Here is a 20,225-nt window from a genome sequence, read left to right as displayed (position 1 = left end):
GGTGAATACCCTGTCATCATAGAGCCTCCATTCAGTAACTAATGGAAACAGATGCAGAGATCCACAGCCAAGCACCAGGCCAAGCTCCAGAAGTCCAGTCCAAGAGAGAGAAGAGGGATTCTATGGATCAAGGTGAATCAAGATCACAAAGGGGAAACTTACAGAGACAACCAAACTGAGCTAGTGGGAACTCGTGAACTTTAGACCAATAGCTGTGGAGCCTCCATGGGACTGGACTAGGCCCTCTGCATAGGCAAGACAGTTGTGTAGCTTGATCTGTTTAAGGGGTCCCCTGGGAGTAGGACCAGGATCTATCCCTGGTACATGAGCTGGCTTTTGGAGCCCATTACTTAATGTGGGACACCTTGCACAGCCCTGGTGCAGTGGGGAAGGACTTGGACCTGCCTCAACTGAATGTACCAGGCTTTGCTGATTCTCCATGGGAGGCCTTACCTTTCCAGAGGAGGGGATGAAAGATGGGCTGGGGGGAGCAGGAGGAGGGATGAGAGGGGGACCTGTGGTTGGCATGTAAAACAAATAAAAAATTTTAGTAAAAAGGAAAGAAAGAAAAATGGAGAAAGAAAAGGAGGGGAAATGGGGGGGGGTAAGAGAAACACAGAAAGCAGGGGGTGGGTGGGAGAAATGACAGAGCGAGGGGGAAGGAGGAGGGACAAGAGGGAGATGGGAGAGATGAAGGAGAAGAGGATGGAGAGGGTGACGAGGAAGGGAGAGACAAAAAATACTGCAGAATAAACGCTAACATTGTCTCCCACACTGTCTCTCACCCTGTCTCCCACACTGTCTCTCTCACTGTCTCCCACACTGTCTCCCACACTGTCTCTCACACTGTCTCCCACACTGTCTCTCCCACACTGTCTCCCACACTGTCTCCCACACTCTCTCTCACACTGTCTCCCACACTGTCTCCCACACTGTCTCCCACACTGTCTCCCACACTGTCTCTCATACTGTCTCTCACACTGTCTCCCACACTGTCTCCCACACTGTCTCTCACACTGTCTCCCACACTGTCTCCCACACTGTCTCTCATACTATCTCCCACACTGTCTCTCACCCTGTCTCCCACACTGTCTCTCACACTGTCTCCCACACCATCTCTCCCACTGTCTCCCACACTGTCTCCCACACTGTCTCCCACACTGTCTCTCACACTGTCTCTCACACTGTCTCCCACACTGTCTCTCACACTGTCTCTCTCACTGTCTCCCACACTGTCTCTCATACTGTCTCTCACACTGTCTCTCACACTGTCTCCCACACTGTCTCCCACACTGTCTCCCACACTGTCTCTCACACTGTCTCCCACACTGTCTCCCACACTGTCTCTCCCACTGTCTCCCACACTGTCTCTCCCACTGTCTCTCCCACTGTCTCTCTCCCACTGTCTCCCACACCATCTCTCACACTGTCTCCCACACTGTCTCTCACACTGTCTCCCACACTGTCTCTCATACTGTCTCCCACACTGTCTCTCACACTGTCTCCCACACTGTCTCTCACACTGTCTCCCACACTGTCTCCCACACTGTTTCTCACACTGTCTCTCATACTGTCTCTTCCACTGTCTCCCACACTGTCTCTCCCACTGTCTCTCACACTGTCTCCCACACTGTCTCCCACATTGTCTCTCACACTGTCTCCCACACTGTCTCTCACACTGTCTCCCACACTGTCTCCCACACTGTCTCTCACACTGTCTCTCACACTGTCTCCCACAGCTGCTCTAATTTCCACGACCACACTTCTCCGAGGTGTGCACAGTTTTCCTTGACCTTGGCCATGTCAAGAGTGTATACAGCTAGGGGTTCTGCACTCACTCTCACTGGAAAAGAGCAACACATATGCTCTACCCTTCAGTGCCAGGTAGGCGCAACAATTATTCCCAGGTCAGCTCTGCTGTTGTTAAAATATTTTTGTTTTCTTTCTGAACAACAGCCCTTGGGTATTTCACCTTCTTTATTTGAATTTATAAGAAAACTTGGTCCGTGGAATAAATTAAGAAATAATGAGAAATGAAGCTCTGTCATCCACTCATCTGTTCTAAACACAGCCAGAGAGCACAGAGCTTATATAAGAATCAAAGGCAACCTCAGTACCTCCAATTATCTTAACAGTACACAATTACAAGGGCTTTGTGTATTCAACACGTTTTAGTACATAAACAATTGGAACAATCCTCATTGATTTGCCATCCGGTGTCTGTAAGTCATGGGTAGCACTTTCTGTCCTTTAATCCATTAGCATTAAAGTATTTGTTTTACTTATAAAGCCAAGCCCTGGCGGACTATAAACTATTTCTGAAGCAGCCTCACATAAAACGAGGTGTAATGTTTGCCTAGCCCCACCCAGATTCATGACCTGGATGATTTCTGGGACCACGTCAGCTATAGCCAGTCCTCCAAACAGACCGGCACAGGCTACGGATGATTCACAGTCAAGTTCACTTCTGTTTGTTTAACACAGAATGGAAGCTTCCAGAATCCTAAAATTCTAAAATTTGCATGTTCCTGCAAATTCTTGGAAGGAGAGAAAGAAACAAAGAGTCTTCCAACTATGTCTGTCCTTCTCATTACCAACAGAAATGGTGGGGTACACTGAAATGTGACACAAACTGAGAATTGAAGCGACATTTGCTGGAAAAAATAAAGGGATGCTGGCATTTAAAAAGTCACGAAGCTGAGCTTGGGGGAAGGCCCTAGTGGGGAAGAATGTTTGCAGCTAAACAAAAGGACCTGAGATTGTATCTCAGCACCTTTGTCAGAAGCTGGGCAAGGTTGCACACGTGCCCATGATCCCAACACCTTTGTTAGAAGCCAGTCATGGTTACACACATGCCCAGATTCCAAACATTATGTTGGGTGAAGATAGAAAAATCACTGGGGGCCTGCTGGCCACAAGCATAGCACTGGGTTCAGTGAGAGACCCTGACTCAAAGGATTAAAATGGAGAGATACACCAGGACTCTCAACATCCTTCTTTGGTCTCCACATGTACCAGCATTCATGATTTCATACACAAATATGCAGAAGCACACACACACACACACACACACACACACACACACACACACCAAACAAACAAACTAATAAATAAATAAACAAGTAAAAATGAAGTCATAAACAGAGTGAAACTACAATACTAAGGCCACCCTCATTTTCTTCTAAATAAAGTTCAGAGTTGAGATGAACTTAGTGTCTTCACATGCTTTATGGTTTTGACATAGACTGTTCCCATAGCCAGGTACTTGGGAGGCGGAGGCAGGAGTATCTCTATAAATTCCAGACCAGCCTGGTCTATAGAGGGAGGATAGCCAGGGATACACAGAGAAACCCTGTCTTGGAAAAAAAATCAATAGGACCATATGTATAAAACACTTGGTTCCTCTAGCTGGTGGCACTGCTTTGTGAGGTTGTGGGGCCTTTGGGACTGGCATGACCACAGAGATGAGTCTCTGGGGATGGGCTTGAAGGTGACATCCCCTTCTGGTCTCAGGCAGAGCCCTCTGCTTAAAAAAGACGTGAGCAGTCTCTGCCACATGCTCCAGTCACCATGATGGGCTGACAGCCCCTGAAACTGTGACTCAATCCTTTCCTCCCTCAAGTGACTTCTATTAGGAATTCTGATACCACAATAAGGAAAAGGAGATAATGCAGTGTGTTTCATTCTAAAAACAATGGTATTCATTTCTCCTGAGCTAAGCAAGTTAAACACTTGTGATAGATTTCTACTAATCTGTGTCTTTTGTTACAGGAGAGTGTAATGTCACAAGAAAAGAAAATAATCTGGGGTCAGCTGCCTAGACTCAAATTCCCAATGCAATCTTCCTTATGATGTGACTGTGACCAAGGTACTTTCTTTGCCTGTGCCTGAGGTTCCTGGACTGCAGAATGGAGGTCTACACACCATAACACTTAATAAATGCTGGCTGTCAGTACTTCTCCCCAAATCCTTGTTTCTTATTGATGTTTTAATAAATGTTCCAACCAGACAATTGCATTTTTTAAATCATAGTAGTGAATGGATAAATGGTGCTTATTTGCATATTTCTAATTAGCATACAGGTTTTAACTTCTGTAATACATAAAGCTAATTTTTTGGAAGGGGACGATTTGCAATGTGAAAATGAGATGTGAAAAGGCAGAGTAATTGAGGAATTTATATTACCTAAATACATTGTATTCGTGTATGAAATTACCAAAGAATAAACAAAAATTTGAAAAAAAAATCCAGTTATTTATCCAAAGGCCAAATACAAATGGGAGAGGCAACACTCAGACTCAGCATTTAACTATTTTCCTGCTTCTTGGAGAAAACCATTTGGAACAAATCTCACAAGATCATAACTGATTTAAGAGAAAAATATGAAAATTATGAGTTTAGGATATACCGCCCATGGAGCATACCAAGGTGATGGTTTACCCACAACATAAACAAATGAGGCAGAGTAAACACATAATTAACTTCCTTTCCAATCAACACTACAGGTCAGGACAGGTGCCAAAATGTGTGACGCAGAATCTTAGGTAGCCCATCACATCGTAACAGCTCATATAGAAAGAAGGAGGGCCTAGAGTAAACTCCTCTCTCTCCACTCTCTCATGGGAAATCCCACGATGTTTGTAATAGACAGCCAGGAAGCCTGTGAGCAAACGCCCCTTCAGGACACAACACCAAGCCCATCTCTAGCATGAAACTGATGTACTTGAGAGATACACTTTTCAACGGGGGCAGGAGTGAGTCATCCTTAAATCCCTGAATCCAAACAGGTTCCCAAAGCCAGAAAGATGGTTGCATGGTTGGGTAATGAGGAGAGGTGACTGACAAAATGGAGCCCGCGCCTGGGACAGAGCTCCTCTTTGTGGTAGCTGTAGTTTTTCTTCAAAGCTGAAAGCAGAACTTCCTTATAGGCATTTATTTTCTTAAGGATTCTTTTTAAAAATTAAGCTTAGTTAGAGAAATACACACACCAACAGCAACTGGAAAAACTACAACAGCAATCTGAAAAATTAACCACAGGAAAATGCACTGTATCCTTTTATTGCTTAGCCTTTTTTTTTCCACTTTGTAAAAAATTCTAAAACATTTCATCGTATTCCAATAGTTATGATATAATTTTAATCAAATATGTATAAATCTAGTTATTGTGGCTAATGACATATTTAGTATAAATGATTTTATAAAACCCTCAGAAGATCTTTCAGATTGTGTATATTTATATATAATACTCCCCAGATGTTTCTTAGCTACAGAGAAATTATGACTTAATTATAAGCAAATCAATACTAACACCAGAGTGAATAACCATCCCACTTTCAGAGAGTGACCGAGATATAAAATATTGGCATCAAGTGCTGGCTACTTGTGAACAGTGAAATGGCCAGATGTTCCCAGAGGTAATGTGAATTGACAGTCACTTTGGAAAACTGTTCTTCACTACTGACTTTATTGAGCATATACACCCCATATGATCACAGTTTTCATTGTATTTATTGCAGAGAAGTACATCCATATGTGCCAATAGTACACCCAAGAATTTACACGGCAGCACTGTCTTCTTAACCTCAAAGAGAAAGCAGCCAGTGTCTTTCAAGAGCAACACATGTAAATTAACTGTGGCACATCCCATGCAATGCAGTACTGTACAGCAGAGAAAATCAACCAAGTATTGAAATGGCCACAATGGATGATTATGACCAATATGAAGCTGGGTGTAAAAATTTAGACATAAAGCAATTTAGTTTACCTAAAATCTCAAAAGAGGTAAAATGAATTCATATCAGGAAGGAAGAACTTGGTTGTCTTTAAGAAGGTGAAAATACAGATTGAAAGCAGTTAGCTGAGGGATTTGGGTGTAGAATGCTGACTCTTTGTGATGGTGGTTGTATGGGTCCATTCACTAAGTCCACAGATTTGAGCACATGAGTTACATGCTTCTTAGCAAACATAACCTATTATCAATAAGAGCAAGAATTGAAAGTTAAGAAGGGCAGTGGTAGTGCATGCCTTTAATCCCAGCAGTTGGGAGGCAGAGGTAGACAGATCTCTGTGAGTTTGAGGACAGCCTGGTACACAGAGTAAGTTCCAGGAAAGCCTGAGCTACATAGTTATGATATAATTTTAATCAAATATAAAAAACAAAACAAAAGAACAAAAACAAAAAAAGAATTGAAAGTTAAAAAAGAAAGACCTCTTTCACCCCTCACAAATAGATTTGTTCTGTTAGTCTGCTTGAGCAGCCATGCCAGATGTCTGATGGTTTAAGCAAGAGAGAATTATGTTCTCACAGTACCAGAGCCTGGGGCTCCGAGGCTGAGACCTAGGTGTATGACTGTTTTCTTGCTGAGTCCTCAAATGGCCTCTTGCTGTATATACAGCCTCCTTGCTATCTCTTCATCTCCCAAGGCCACTGATCTCAAACTAGGACCCCAAACTTCTCATCTTATATAACCTTATTGACCCCCATGAAGAAGCTTTCCCCACATAAACCCACACATGATTTTTCAGGAGAAGCAAGTCATCTGAAACAAGCTCCCTGACTTTCTACTAGTTAGAGAGAGAGAGAGAGAGAGAGAGAGAGAGAGAGAGAGAGAGAGAGAGAGAGAGAGAGATCTCAATTTCTTTATCCTAAATTGTCATAGCCCCAGCTTTTAAACCATTTAACTATCAGTAGTATAATTACCTAAAAGTACCCATTTCCCAGTTTTTAAAGCCTATGTACTGTAATACATTAATACATTAAAGAACAAACAAACAAAAACCCCAGAATTCTAAGATTTTCAAATTACATAGAAATTATTTTTTAAATCAAATACCATAATGAATCTAATTGAATAGTTCTGTTAAATAATGCCATTATAACCTTCATGCTTGTGGTCCCAGGTACTTAGGAGGCTGAGGAAGAAGAATAATCTGAGCTCATGAGTTCAATACCAGCCTGAGTAGTACAGCAAGACTCCATTAAAAAAATGAAAAAGAAGAAAATAAATTCCAGTTCTGGTGACCAAATACCCCTCTGATACTAATTATAAATGCTCCCTAGCCACAGATAGGTACATAACCAATACTTGTTTAACAAACATGTTACTGACAATAAGAAGAACATTTTCACATTATATAACAACCTAGCATGCTCACTCTTACCATTGGCCACAAGTTTCTGCAAACACTCCCCCAATCCACTTCTATTAGGGATATAACCATGTCAGAGTAGCTTTTGTTCAATTTCATATGGCAGGAAAATAAAAATGTTGTTGCAATGGAGATTACATTATCAAAAAAAAAAAAAAAGTATAATTTCCAACTTGAAGCCCCTACCAGGCCGCTGGGCTTTGCTCTGGATGATGCGAGCAGGTTTCTGATGAGCTGCTTAGATAATTGCTACCCCAGATCTGTGTCATACAAAGTACCTCATTCCATTGAGATTCTAGAAGAGGCCCTCCAGTTTTTGACTCTTTTGACTAGATTTTTTTCCTTCTTACATGCTCACATATGTTTTAACAATATCTACATTTAAATGATTGAACAGCTGCCTGAGTCACTCACAATTGTGTCTCAAACAAACATACTTTCCTAAGAACTCAATGTCAAAAAAAAAAGACATTAGAGATAGGAAAAACAAACTCTAGTTCATTCATAGGCAGTGCAGAAATCCATGAAATCTCTCCTTGTGAACTGAGATCTCAAAATTTCATATATGGCAAAAGGGACGGCTGGAAAAAGGAGCTGACCTTTCAGTTAAGTGCTTAAAGGAGCAATGATAGACTCCACACCATTAATTCTGATTCACTATAACTTGCTCACTTGAAACACCTCAGTTTTCACCCACTTGCCTCAAGCTGCTTGGCGTCATCTATTGCTTCACTGCAGCTCCTCTTCCGAAGACTCTCAGAGGTGTCTGCTCTGCATCATCCAATGGTCAACCCTGATGCAATGATTCAGAGTTCTACAGTTGCGCTCTCCAGGGTCAGTCCCATTACCCCAAGAACAAAATCAAAGTGGGAGCTTGACATGTAAAAGGCTTTGGCTACCTTCCCTTTAACTGACTCACCTAAGCTAAATAACTAAATCCCAGGCCCTTCAGGCCTCCTAGGGACTCTAATACCAGTTCTGCGTATGTTACCATCAGACAAGTAAACCTACCATAAGCTCCTCACACTATACCCAGCTCCCTGACAACAGTGAAACATTGATCTAGGAGGGACCACACTTAGGGAACCACACCTGGCTTTATCTTTTTCTTTCTAAATGTTTCTTTGCAAACAAGTTTCCCTCCTTCGTAACCTACTGTCTTTTTTTTTTTTTTTTTTTTTTTTTGACTTCTTGTAACCAAAACAATTCCTGATTGGTAAAGATAAAATTCTTTTCCCACTTGCCTAAAAGTTACTTGGCTGTGCCTTTGGCATATTCAAACAGTGCACGAGGGGACTGATGGTTAGACAAAAGTCACCTGTGCCTACATAAGGACCATCTGTATTATTGCTATGGAATCGGTAACTATAGACACAGCGGGCAGACATGTTTAAAGCACACATTGTCTACTGTGACAAACTTGAATGAAACTCTTGGGGACAGGGTCAGTAAAGTCATCAGAATCAACTGGAATAGAGAAAGGGTCAGGTGTTATGATCTCCAACAAAAACAAAAATAAAACATAAAAGATCAAAACAGGATTCATAGAGGACTCCTGCCAAACACACATGGGGCAAGAGCAGACTCTGGGCTCTTGATAAAAGACCCAAGACGTACTGGAAACGAGTGACATCCAAAGAAGCCACTCAGTGTTTCCAGGAGAACCAATGATCTAGGCAGTGAGCTGCATCCAAAGGAATTATACACAGATTCACTAGCCAGAAACTGACCATCAATCATCCAGGAAAGCATGCTCTCCTAAATATCCTTCTCCTATGTCCAGTGTCACTGAGAGGTGCTAGATGACACATGCTCACCCACACACTTCATGAAGCTTCAATATGCTCACGAGGTAACACTGACCATGTCCCTCGGAGGACTGACTACTGTGTGCCTCCTCTGGGACTTGAAGTACTCTCTGTTGCAATACACAAGTGTTTATTAGGCAGCCTGATGCTTTCTGCTGGGCAAGACTTTACCATAGTTTGCTGACATGAAGACTGCTTCAATCTCTAAAAACAACAAACAGCTAAGTTACATCTGAAGCCATCATACAATCTATGTAACCGTAGAAGTGAGAACCATTCAAGACCAAAGACAGTTTTCTCTTTATCAATCCAAAGTTACAGAAAGAAGGGGGGGGGGAGTGTGAGGAGGAGAGGGCGAGGATGACAACAAGCTAAAGGAAGATCCGTATTGCCGTGTCATAGTTGTGGGCACAGATGCCCCTTTCCCAAAGACTGCCAAAACCCACAACTCACTCCATTGTAGCATTTCTGTCTTTCTGTGAGAAGAAAATGCTCCATAATGAATTCTGCAGCTGATTCTCCCCAACTTGCCAGGCAAGAATGCAATTATTATTCAGAGTCACACTTGAAGCATAAATATTTTCATTAGTACATTAAACTGCACGCGTTTCACTTCAATTTCAAGTAAAAATATTGCATAAATCTTCAGAGTGAGAATTCAAAACCACTTAAAACAATAAAACTTCATTTTACATCTGCTTCTCAAGACCATGGACTTGAGAGCTCCCTTACCTGGCGGACAAAGCTGTTTGACGTGGTGTCTGATGATGTGCTTCCGTCTGAGCCTTTAAACCTGTTTTTCCTCCTGGCTCCTTTTCCATATGACTGCATACAAGAGAAAGAGAGAGACAGAAATAAGGTAATCATAACCTTTCACAGGAATCTAGCCCCATTCCAAAAGTGTCAGAAGCCCAAGTTCGTAAGAAATTTGCTGTTGTATGGGCATCACTGGAAAATCAATATCAGGGAACCATTAAAACTTCCTTCAGATCTGTAAGTACACAGGGGCGGAGTTTAGACAAAGCACTTAGTGACTGGTAGACTGAGGCAATGTATATTTGCTAAGATAGTTTTGCATCTGAGAAGGAAATCCACTAAAGATAAAACGTTTTGAAAAGGCATTTACAAACAAGAAAGGTAAGAATGGGAGAAACTAACAGGGTTTCTTTCAAAAACAGAATTGAGTTGAGCACAAACATTTACCAGCCAACTTGCTTTTTCTATTCTATTTCTGTTCTAGAGATCACATTCAGAGCACTGGCAATAAACTATGCATGATTTGATGTGAATTCTAAGCAAGAGAAGTCACTGCAAGCATTAAACATTAAAACACAAGTATCGCTCTTACAACTTTGAAGAAAACAGTTTATTCTGACATCTAATCTGTATATGTGTAAAAATACTTCAACCCTGAGTTTCAGAGTTGAATACATATAGAGAGAGATGGGAATACTGCCTACGGTGTTCTTTGAGAAAATTCTTTACAATTCAAGAACCACTCTTATTATCAAATGTGATTTTTTTATGTATTAAACAAAAGCATATCTCACAGGTTTGTTTTTAAGTAGTAAGTGAAATGAAGAACTCCGAATATAATTCAAAGGTAGAATGTTTACCTAGCATGTGGGAGGACCTCCTTTACACACACACACACACACACACACACACACACACACACACACGAGAGAGAGAGAGAGAGAGAGAGAGAGAGAGAGAGAGAGAGAGAGAGAGAGAGAGAGAGAGAGTTAGTTACTTATAGAATTTAGGGTAAGAGCTAGCTTACAATAAGCATCCATATACTACAAAAAAAGTGAAAGCCGCTTGAAGGCTGGAAGTGGAAGGAATATCCTCGGCTGAAGTACAGGATATCAGTTATTGTTAGGTTTACAGAAAATTCATTAGATGATCAAAAGTTATGCAGTCTGCCTTTTAAAAATCACCATACTCAGGTTTTGAAAATGCTACTTGATTATGTTTGATTATTTTTAAGGTTTTCACAAAACTAAATATACCTTATAAAGCATAGCATATGCAGGCTAAAATCTATTGTGAACATTTGTGTCCTGAGCCATTTAAATGGATTTGCCATCAGTGAGAATGTGGTGCAATATTAAAGAAAAAATTCTTAAATATGTTTGTTCTCTTCCAAGTATCTAAGGGCTTTATGTAATACAAACACGTTTCCATGGCATCTGATTAACTCTCAACTTTGTAAAGGGAAAGAGGAGCGGGGCTGGTTTTGTGTGCGACACACAAGGCTCTCCTCACTTCACAGCTTATTCTTCTTACTTAGATAAACATCACTCGGCAAACTGTTGAAAAATAACATTCTTTTAACAGCACTCTTCCTTTTCCAATTATTTTGTAAAGGTTTGGACAAAGGCATTTTACCAGGCCAAAGAAGGCTAAAAGAGGTATGAAAATCCCCTACATTTAAAAAAATCATGATTCCATATGGAAAATTACTTATTACTTTGAAAGAATTTTGTAAGATCTAGCATGTTTCTTTAGGACACTTGCGAGCGGTCTATGTGAAACACATTATTTATCCTCGTAAAGAATATGTTACTTTTGAGAACAAAGACAAAATATAATCTTATTGCTGTGTTTCTTTTCCCTTTTGGTACCATTTTGAAATGGCTAGGAAATTTTTTTTGATTTCATCTTTCTAATGATAACAATGCTTGTTCTTCAGTTGCTTGGGTGTCTTGAGCTTTTCCTGGCTACTCAAAATTGCACAATCAGCCCTGTGAGAACAGAGAATGAATGCTGAGGGGAGGCTGCTGTCCTTAAAAAAAAGAAGGGAAGGAAGGGAGGGAGGGAGGGAGGGAGGGAGGGAGGGAGGGAGGAAGGAAGGAAGGAAGGAAGGAAGGAAGGAAGGAAGGAAGGAAGGAAGGAAGGAAGGAAGGACAGATGACAGACACATTCAAATTTCACATTAGTTTTTTTGAATCTCCTGGTAATATTGTTTGCAAACATTATTTTAGGTGTTCTTAGCTTTCAACAGAATATATGTGCTATGAAGTTTTTCAGTTTTCAACTGTTTTAGACACAGTTTATAGTCTTAAAAAAAGTATGGTATACCGAAGTATATGCAAACTGTTATTTTTTTAGTCTGTATGTAAATGGTGTGTGTGTGTGTGTGTGTGTGTGTGTGTGTGTGTGTGTGTGTGTGTGTGTGTGTGTGTGTTGGTTTGTGTGTTTGTACAGAGGTTAGAAGATGACCTCTGATATCAGTCCTCGCCTTCTATGTTGTTTGAGACAGTATCTCTTGCGGTATGCTGCAGTGGATAGCAAGCTAGCTGGGCCACAAGCTTCTGTGGTTTCTGATGTCCTTGTGGTCCCGTCTCACTGCAGAAGTGCTAGGACTAGAGCTGTGTGCCACTAGGTCTTGTTGCATGTGGGTTCTGGGGATTCAAACTCAGACCCTCACGCTTGCATAGCAAGTTCTTTATCCACTGAGCCATTTCCCAGACCCACTAGCAGGTTACACTCTCCCCCAACCACACATATCTTTAAGGAGTGACTAAAAGCATTAACCATTTGGAATTTTATACTATTATAGGCAGCTGCCATTCAGTACATGTCATATTTATTGGAGCCAAAATAAACCAATATGCTCATTTATATCTCAATCCTGTTATTTTACTCATTTCAGAATAACTATTTTTTTTCACTGTCTAAAGGCCTACTCCACAGGAATTATACTATAAGTCTTTCCAGGAACCTGTGTCTGGGGCACTCATAGGCCCTAAAGGAGAACCCACTGCTACTGTTTTGCTAAATGGAGTGTGCCTCAGCCCTAAGAGGAATGTCTGTATCACCTCCTCCACCAAAACCCAAAGACCATCACAGAATTAGAGGCCGAAAGAATGTAAGGGCCAGAGGTTCAGGAGGAATGCTGAAAAAAAAAAAAAAAGTGTTTTCTGAACATGACCTAGTGAAGAAGCACTCATGAGCTCACTGCAGATGTGGTTGCCTGCATAAGACCTGCAAAAGACAGGGCCCGTCAACATTCCGTCCTGTAATGGGAGGGGGTCATGATGCCCCATCCTTCTCTGAGGGATTGTTGATACTAATGGTGGTTCAAGGAGGGGCATCATTTTCTTCAGTGTTGTAGCACTGATAAGTTACCCATGCTCATGCAGTCAGTCCTAACCAACTCTGTGAGGCGTGCACACAGAAAGGAAGAAGGAGAGGAACTTCTTGGGAAGAAGGAAGAATGAGAAAGAGAAAGAGAAGTGAAAAAAGTCTAAGACCTATTATGTCCAATGTATGAATCTGTCCAGAAATAATAGCTTCTTTTAGCTCAATGCATATTTAAAATTAAGTCCCTTTTGTCTGAAATGGCTTGCTTTTTAAAAATTACTTTATACCCTGGAAAGTTAGGGCCAAAATGAAGAAACTACAAAAAGGGGGGAACCCTCTCCCCAGTTGGAGGGCATATAAGAACTAAACAATATTTAGTTAACTATATTTGGGAAAGAAATAGCGTTTCCTTGATTGTCTACTTTAGGCACAGCTATCTGCATAAAGCAATCGTCTCTCAGTGCTGATTAGCAAGTACATGACACCTACTGTTTGAGACAGTTAAGCATTAGAGCAGCCCCAGCTGAAAGGAGGAAGAAGGGGAAAAGAAAGGAGTTTGGCTGGAGCGCAAAAGGCCACCCACACCCTCTGCCAAACGCACGCTCTTCCTGACTCCTTCTTGGAACGCCCCAACAGCCACTCATTTATACTCAGAATGGTGTTGACATGCAGCTACATAAAACTACGTTGTGTCATTACAGTGAGGGAAAGGCACCTAATTAAATTGTCCAAACACATCAGAGATTTCAGAAATTAGAACAAAATTAAGAAATTTACACAAACATATTTTAAAAGATACTCAAAATATGTGGTGATCTGAGTACGAGCTTTGTGTGAATAATCTGCAACCCTGGTTAATTTTCAAAAACAGACTTGTTTGGAAAGCAGCAGATAAATGCTCGTGTTTGCAGAGGTAGCTAACATCTTACTTTCAAATGAGTGAAGGGGGCAGTAGTAGTTAATTATGGGGATTTCAACAGGGCAAACAAAGTTCTCATGGCAGCCCCTGGGGACAGCTTTAAGAAAGATGTGTGTGCTTGAGGCTCATATGTGACAGATTGCTGTCCATGGGCAAAATGCTGATGCCTAAAACTAGTTTGCTTCCACTCAATTAGTAATGCTGACATTCATCCCCTGAATTTCAGACTTTCCTCATCTTGGGAACAATGTTAACATGACCAAAATTATTCAAGAGGGATCCATTAAGCCCCCTTGTTCACAGGCACTTGACCGTGAACAAAGTCCTTAGGTCTTTTGCTAGGTGAAAAGTAGCTGAGATTGCCTCCTTAGGAAAAGGGAAATACAATTGGTTTTCATGTGGATTCAGCTCACACAAAAGCAGAATCAGGAGGCAATACCAGTGCAGCTCTTTGGGGTGAGGTCTGTCTGGCAGGTAGAGGAGGGAAGAAAGGGTTGTCCTGGAAGTGAGGTTTAACCCAGTGAGCACCTGAATAGGGAAGGAAGAGGGGGAAAGGCCGAGACAAGATGTATCTTTTGTTTTTCCCCCACAATGCCAGACTTGGAAGGATTCCTGAGAAAGGCTCAATTACTTTAAGCAGCATCATAAATAATTGTAACTCTCTGTAATTGAAAACAAACAAACAAACAAAACAAAACTCCAATATTCAGTGCTTGTACATACATGGTTAGTAGAAACAGACATATCTGAGTGCCACGAAGTTGAAGAGTTCTTCTACTCCACTCCTCCACAGGGTTAACACATTCAGCTAAACTTTACCAGAAAAAGTCAAGACTACATTTGGCACATTACACTGGAGTCAGAGGCAGCAACAGGGAAACTGTAAAACAGGAAGCTAGGCTAGGGATGCAGATCTGCAACAGAGTGCTTTCCTAGAATGTGCAAAACACTAGAGTCCATCCCCAGCCCCACAAATTGGAGTGTGTGGGGGGGGGTATGGAGAACAGTGGAAGGAAGGGCTCAAACTATTAGAATAATTAAACCTCATATCAAATATTATATTTGGAATTCCAAAAACACGCTCAGAATTTCGGATTGGCATGATTTTTCAATTTCTCCAAAGCCATTCAACAGGAAAGCAACCAATCGTTAGGAATGAGGGTCCAAGTAACTCCTACAGCATGGGAACCCAGCCACTGCATTTGGAGACAAGACATACACCAAGGACTTAAGTGTGTTTCTGGGGAGCCGGGACTAACTTGATTAAAGAGTTATGGAAGGAAGGCTGCCACTCATTTCTGATAAAGCCCCTTGCTACAGCAGACCAGGATGTTGCCATGACCAGACTGTGTTTCTATGGTGTGCTGAAAGGCAGCTGGGGAACTGGCTGGGGCGGAACCAGCTGGGATCTGTTGCTAGGAGCAAAACAAACAGGCCCTCTGCTCCCTGTCCTTCATTGTCAGGTGTGACTGGAAATGCTGGCTGGCTACCGGCTCTTTGAGGCCTAATTTGCAGAGTGCCTGTTCTGTTTCCAGTCCATTTCCTCTTCTGTCACTGTCTTATTTCCAGTCCTTCTCATCTGCTTCCCATCCACCCAGCCTTCCCAGGAGCTTTCCCCGTGCCTTAGAGAAGGACCAGCTACAATTTTTAGAGTCATGCTGCTCAACAAGAATGTGAGCTACCTGTGTAATACACATTCTGTAGTAGCCACAGTAACAGGGGAAATTAATTAGAACAATGCATGCCTTGTATTTAACTCAACAAAACAAAATACTCTCACTTCAATATGTATTCAGTTTAAGAGTTCTTCATGGAGATGTGTCCTGTTTATTATTTGCACAGTGAGTTTTTGAAACTTAGTATGTGTTTCAGATGCACAGCACATCTCAGGTTGGGCTAGCCACGTATCAAGTGACCAGAGGCCACAGGGAGCTAACACCTAGTATAGTAGACCATCAGATTTGTAGCCTGAAGAGCTCTAGGAAAACCTTGACTTTCTGCCTCCAGATATGCTCTCATATTATCCAGCCATTCCTTAAAAGCCAATGCAATCTGGTAAAATCAGCACTTTTAAGATTTGTACTGACGTGACCTTGTGCTTCTCACATAATAAACACATCTGCTTTTTTCCTGGTATTGCCCTTGGGAGCAGAGCTCATATGGATAAGTGTATCCCATCTCTTTAGGCAAAATAAATGATTAAGAGTTTGTGGATCTATCTTTCACTTTGCTCCTATGAAAATTTTAATCCTGAAGTGGGGGAGGGGGAGGAAGAAGCACCTGAGTCTTGAAGCTAATGATGGCCGAGAAGTTTATTTGTGAATGGAGGTTCCACTTGTACATTTCTGGGGAGAATTATTATTTAGCACCTTCATCAATAGAAACATGACCCCGACCCTCCCCCCCTCCCACACACACATACACACAAAATGAGAATGGCAAAGAAATAGAAATAGGAAAAGGTGAGGGGAAGATACTCCCAAGGCAGCCTTCTTTCTGGGGTAGAATTTAGAGTCAGTTTGTTCCACCCAAACAGAGATCGAACGGTTTAAGGGTTTGCCAAGTTTCACAGGGCCCCACGACACCAGAACTTACCAGATACAAAATAAGCAGGGCAACTCTGCACTCACATAACACAGGTGAGATGAACACAGTTGAGGCAACATTAATTTCATTTTTAGGAGCCCCCCCCCAAAAAAAAGCAGGAGAAGATGAACATTTAAACCTTCCTTAGCATACATGTATTAATAAAATCCATTCCCCTTTTTCATCTCTTTCCCATATCAGTGCAGTCATGTGTTAATTCTCCTGGCTTGGTCTGTGAAAGGTTTGATGGTCATAGGCCAACCTGACATAGCCGTGGACTTTTCATCTATTTGAATGTAGACGTTACTAACTTTTGCCCAAATTGTTGAACATCCATTAACCTCCCCTGCTTGCAGCTTTGTCTCTGCACTCCAAACTAGCCTAGAGAACATTCTCCTTGGATCTGTTCAGTGAGCTGTCTATGGCTCCTTTTCTGAAGCCTTCCCACAGATCTCTGTTATTCAAAGTCTCTAAGATATGACTTTAAATAGCCCTGTGAACTTTTGCCTGGCATTACCCAAGTTAATCCTGCCCATGCTAATCTACAATAGAGATTACAAATACATATTATAGAGAAGACTTCGAATTTCTACAATAGCTTCACATGTGGCTCCCATGATGTTTTTCAAAGTTTTTGTTGAAATCTAGCACACCCTTCAAGTGTCCTTTCAAATGCCACCTCCCTTGACAAGTATTGCAGATAACTCAACTTGTGACCTTTAGCTTTTTTTAACTCACTGCTTTCTCCAACAGACCCACCCACACAAATGTCTCTTTTGCCATTCATGAAACTACAGGAATATAAATTATTTGAAGGGAGAAAATTCTATCTGTCCACGTTACAGTAATTCCAATTTATACACTGGTTATTTTTTTTTAGTGAATTATTTATTTATTTATTTTTAATCTTATTTATTTTATTTTACAATACCATTCAGTTCTACATATCAGCCACAGGTTCCCCTATTCTCCCCCCTCCCCCCCCCTCCCCTTACTCCCAACCCACCCCCCATTCCCACCTCCTCCAGGGCAAATCCTCCCCCGAGGACTGCAATCAACCTGGTAGACTCAGTCCAGGCAGGTCCAGTCCCTTCCTCCCAGACTGAGCCAAGTATCCCTGCATAAGCTCCAGGTTTCAAACAGCCGGTATTTGTTGTCTTACATTTAATTAGAAATAATTGGGTAAATTAGTACTCTCACCTGAATACTCTATTTTTTTCCTCCTAGTGTATTAGCTCTAACTTTACCAAGATTTCAAAACTTCTATTTTTAATCATAAAAATAATAACTTTTCTAAAAAAAAAAATACCTAAAGAAACTTCAAAGAGAAGAGACACCTCAATTACCTTCCTCTCTCAATATTCAAGCCCTTCGCCCTTGCACAGCCGAGGTCCCTGAGTACATCTTTTACCTCTTCTCAGCTGGCAAGCAAGTATCATGATAAAATCAGGAGCCTAAAACAAACGTGAGCTCAGTGGGTTCAAATTCGGATCCTCTGGCAGAATCTGGCTGGGAGTGCTCTGGCTAATTACAGGTCCACCCCTTGGCTTGTCAGCCAACAGCCCAGGCAGACGGAAGCCTACCTGTTTTACCAAACAGAAATGGATTTCTGATTTACAGGTCTATATGGCCCATGCTCCCCCCCCCCCGCCATCCCTAATCAGTGTAAATTGTGCATTCTACGTTAAAATATGCAGTTTCCAGTTGTCAAAGAGAGCTCCATAAAGAGTCAACAAGATGGCTCAGCAGGTAACGGCAGTAGGCAGGAAGCCCTAGCACCCGCATTCAAACTCTGAGACCCACGCGGCTGAAGGAGAGAACCCACTGGCCTTCTGCAACTCACCTTCTGACCCAGCACACACAACCTTTCCGCCTGCACACACATGAGCGCACATGTGAATGAGTAGCAGCGTGCAAACGTGCACCCATGCAAAGTCACAGACACACAGGAGGAGTTCAATAGAGTTTGAATTATGTACATGGGTTACCATTGTCACAGTACAGAAATAACTCCCAGAGCAAGGGAAACATCTTTGTGAGCTTTCTCGGTACGTACGCCCCACTACTACACAGTAAGCACTCGTCCCAGTGGATTTTATGTTGTGTATTATTTATGTATACACATATCACAGTTTACAACCTGGCAAACGTGGGTTTGAAATCAGCAAGCCAAAGCCATGAAGCAGAGGAGAAGCGTTCTCCTGGACTCGACCCAGTCTCTTCCCAGCACTCTCGAACTAGCCCAAGTGTCAGGTTTGAAGGCTTTGCCCCAAGAATAAAAGTTGAAGGACTCCTTACCGCCTAGGTCTGGGGGTGTCTGGAATCCCAACTGTACCTGCCAAAGCCTTATGTAAAAGCTACCTTATCACACCCGACGCCTACAACCGACTTCTCCTATTTCACAATGAGCAGCGGAACAGAATTTTTCCAGAAACCACTAATACTCATCACCCAGGCAGGAGCAGCTAGAATGGCTTTCCATTTCAGGGTAAACAGAAACAAAAACTTTCTCATCCCCTAACTCTCTGCTCTCTTCTTGAAAGCAAAGAAACAAGGGGGTCCAGGCAAATCCTGGCCAAGAGGACAGCTGAACTGTCTGGGTGGCACAGAGCCCCAGGAGCCCAGGGGGGTAGAGGCTGCTCTCTGGGGACAAGGCAGGGGGTTCCACGCCCACCTCGACCCCACATAGCATCCCACCTCCCCGCCCAGCTCCTAGCGGAGACCACCAGAGGCAGCGGCCGGAAACAGCGCTGCGGGATGCGGAGCCCTTTCCCGCCCGCGCGGACTCACGATCTTGAGCCGGTCCAGTCCGCTCGCCTGGTCCATGGCTCTCCATGTGCTTCTCCCGGGCAGGGGCGCGGACAGCCGAGCAGCGTGGCCCGGGAGAAGCCGGGGCGGAGCGGCAGGTCGTCCTCGCCCCTTCCCACAGGCTTTTCAGAAAGCAGAGGGAGAAAAAAAATGGAAGCCGGAGCAGAGCCGGGGAAGGCGCGTAGGGACAGGGTCCCGGTCAGCCCGGGGATGGGGGAGGAGGTGGCGCAGGAGACCCAAGCAAGAGGGGGAGGCGAGGTCTGCGATCGGGAAAGGAGGCGGCGGGAGGGACTGAGGTCGGAGCCCGGAGGCTCACAAAGCCAGCAGAAGGCGCGGCGCTGTGGCTACCTGTGCTCCGAGCGCCCCCGCGGGAGCCGCGCTCTCCAGCAGCTCCATCTGGCTCTCCTGCGCCACCGCCGCTATGGGAGGCGACTTGGACGTGTCGCTTTGGACCATCGGCGAAAAGTCGGCTCCAAGGCGGCGGGTCCCCTCCTCCACGCCCTGGGTGCCCCGCTCCTCTTCGCCCTACGATCGGCGGCTCTCAGTGCGCGGGACGCCGCTGGAGCATGGTGCAAAGCCTAGAGGCGGTGGCTCGGGCACGCGGCTGGGTGGCCAAGGAGAGGGGCGCACGCTCTTTGGGGCCTCGGGGCCAGCGAGCGGCCGAGACGCGGACTGCCGGGCGGGCGGTCTCCCGGGAAGGTCCCCGCCAGGAGGGAGGGCGCTCCGGGAGCGCGAGCCAGGGGGAGGCGCGTCGGAAAGCGAGAGTGACAAGCCACCGCCACTCCGAAAAGTTCCTCGCGGGAGGCGCGGGTCGCGTGGGCTCCGACTCAGCTGCCACCCGTCGCTGTGGCACTCGCGCTGGAAAG

At 43.4% G+C, this 20,225-nt stretch overlaps 1 protein-coding gene across 7 annotated transcripts in view; it reads right to left on the bottom strand.

Moving 5' to 3' along the window:
• Cacnb2 (calcium voltage-gated channel auxiliary subunit beta 2) overlaps nucleotides 1–19,836 on the bottom strand; it is a 356,801-nt gene extending 336,965 nt beyond the window's left edge. For 4 of the 7 annotated variants that reach the window (XM_028870493.2, XM_028870494.2, XM_028870497.2 and 1 more), the window contains exons 1-2: nucleotides 19,708–19,836; nucleotides 9,690–9,782 (exon numbers count right to left, since the gene is read on the bottom strand). In XM_028870493.2, the coding sequence (XP_028726326.1) occupies nucleotides 9,690–9,782; nucleotides 19,708–19,815 (201 nt within the window). In that variant the 5' untranslated portion in view covers nucleotides 19,816–19,836. Of the gene's footprint in view, nucleotides 1–9,689; nucleotides 9,783–19,341; nucleotides 19,586–19,707 lie in introns of those variants that run through there. The other 3 variants (XM_028870495.2, XM_028870496.2, XM_028870505.2) reach the window with 1 other exon arrangement.
• Between the last annotated feature and the right edge of the window lie 389 nt (nucleotides 19,837–20,225).

The sequence above is a fragment of the Peromyscus leucopus genome, chromosome 5 (assembly GCF_004664715.2).
Source record: "Peromyscus leucopus breed LL Stock chromosome 5, UCI_PerLeu_2.1, whole genome shotgun sequence".
NCBI classification, from domain to species: domain Eukaryota; kingdom Metazoa; phylum Chordata; class Mammalia; order Rodentia; family Cricetidae; genus Peromyscus; species Peromyscus leucopus.
Note: the sequence above shows the minus strand (reverse complement) of the source record. Positions and strands in the feature narration are given on the sequence as shown.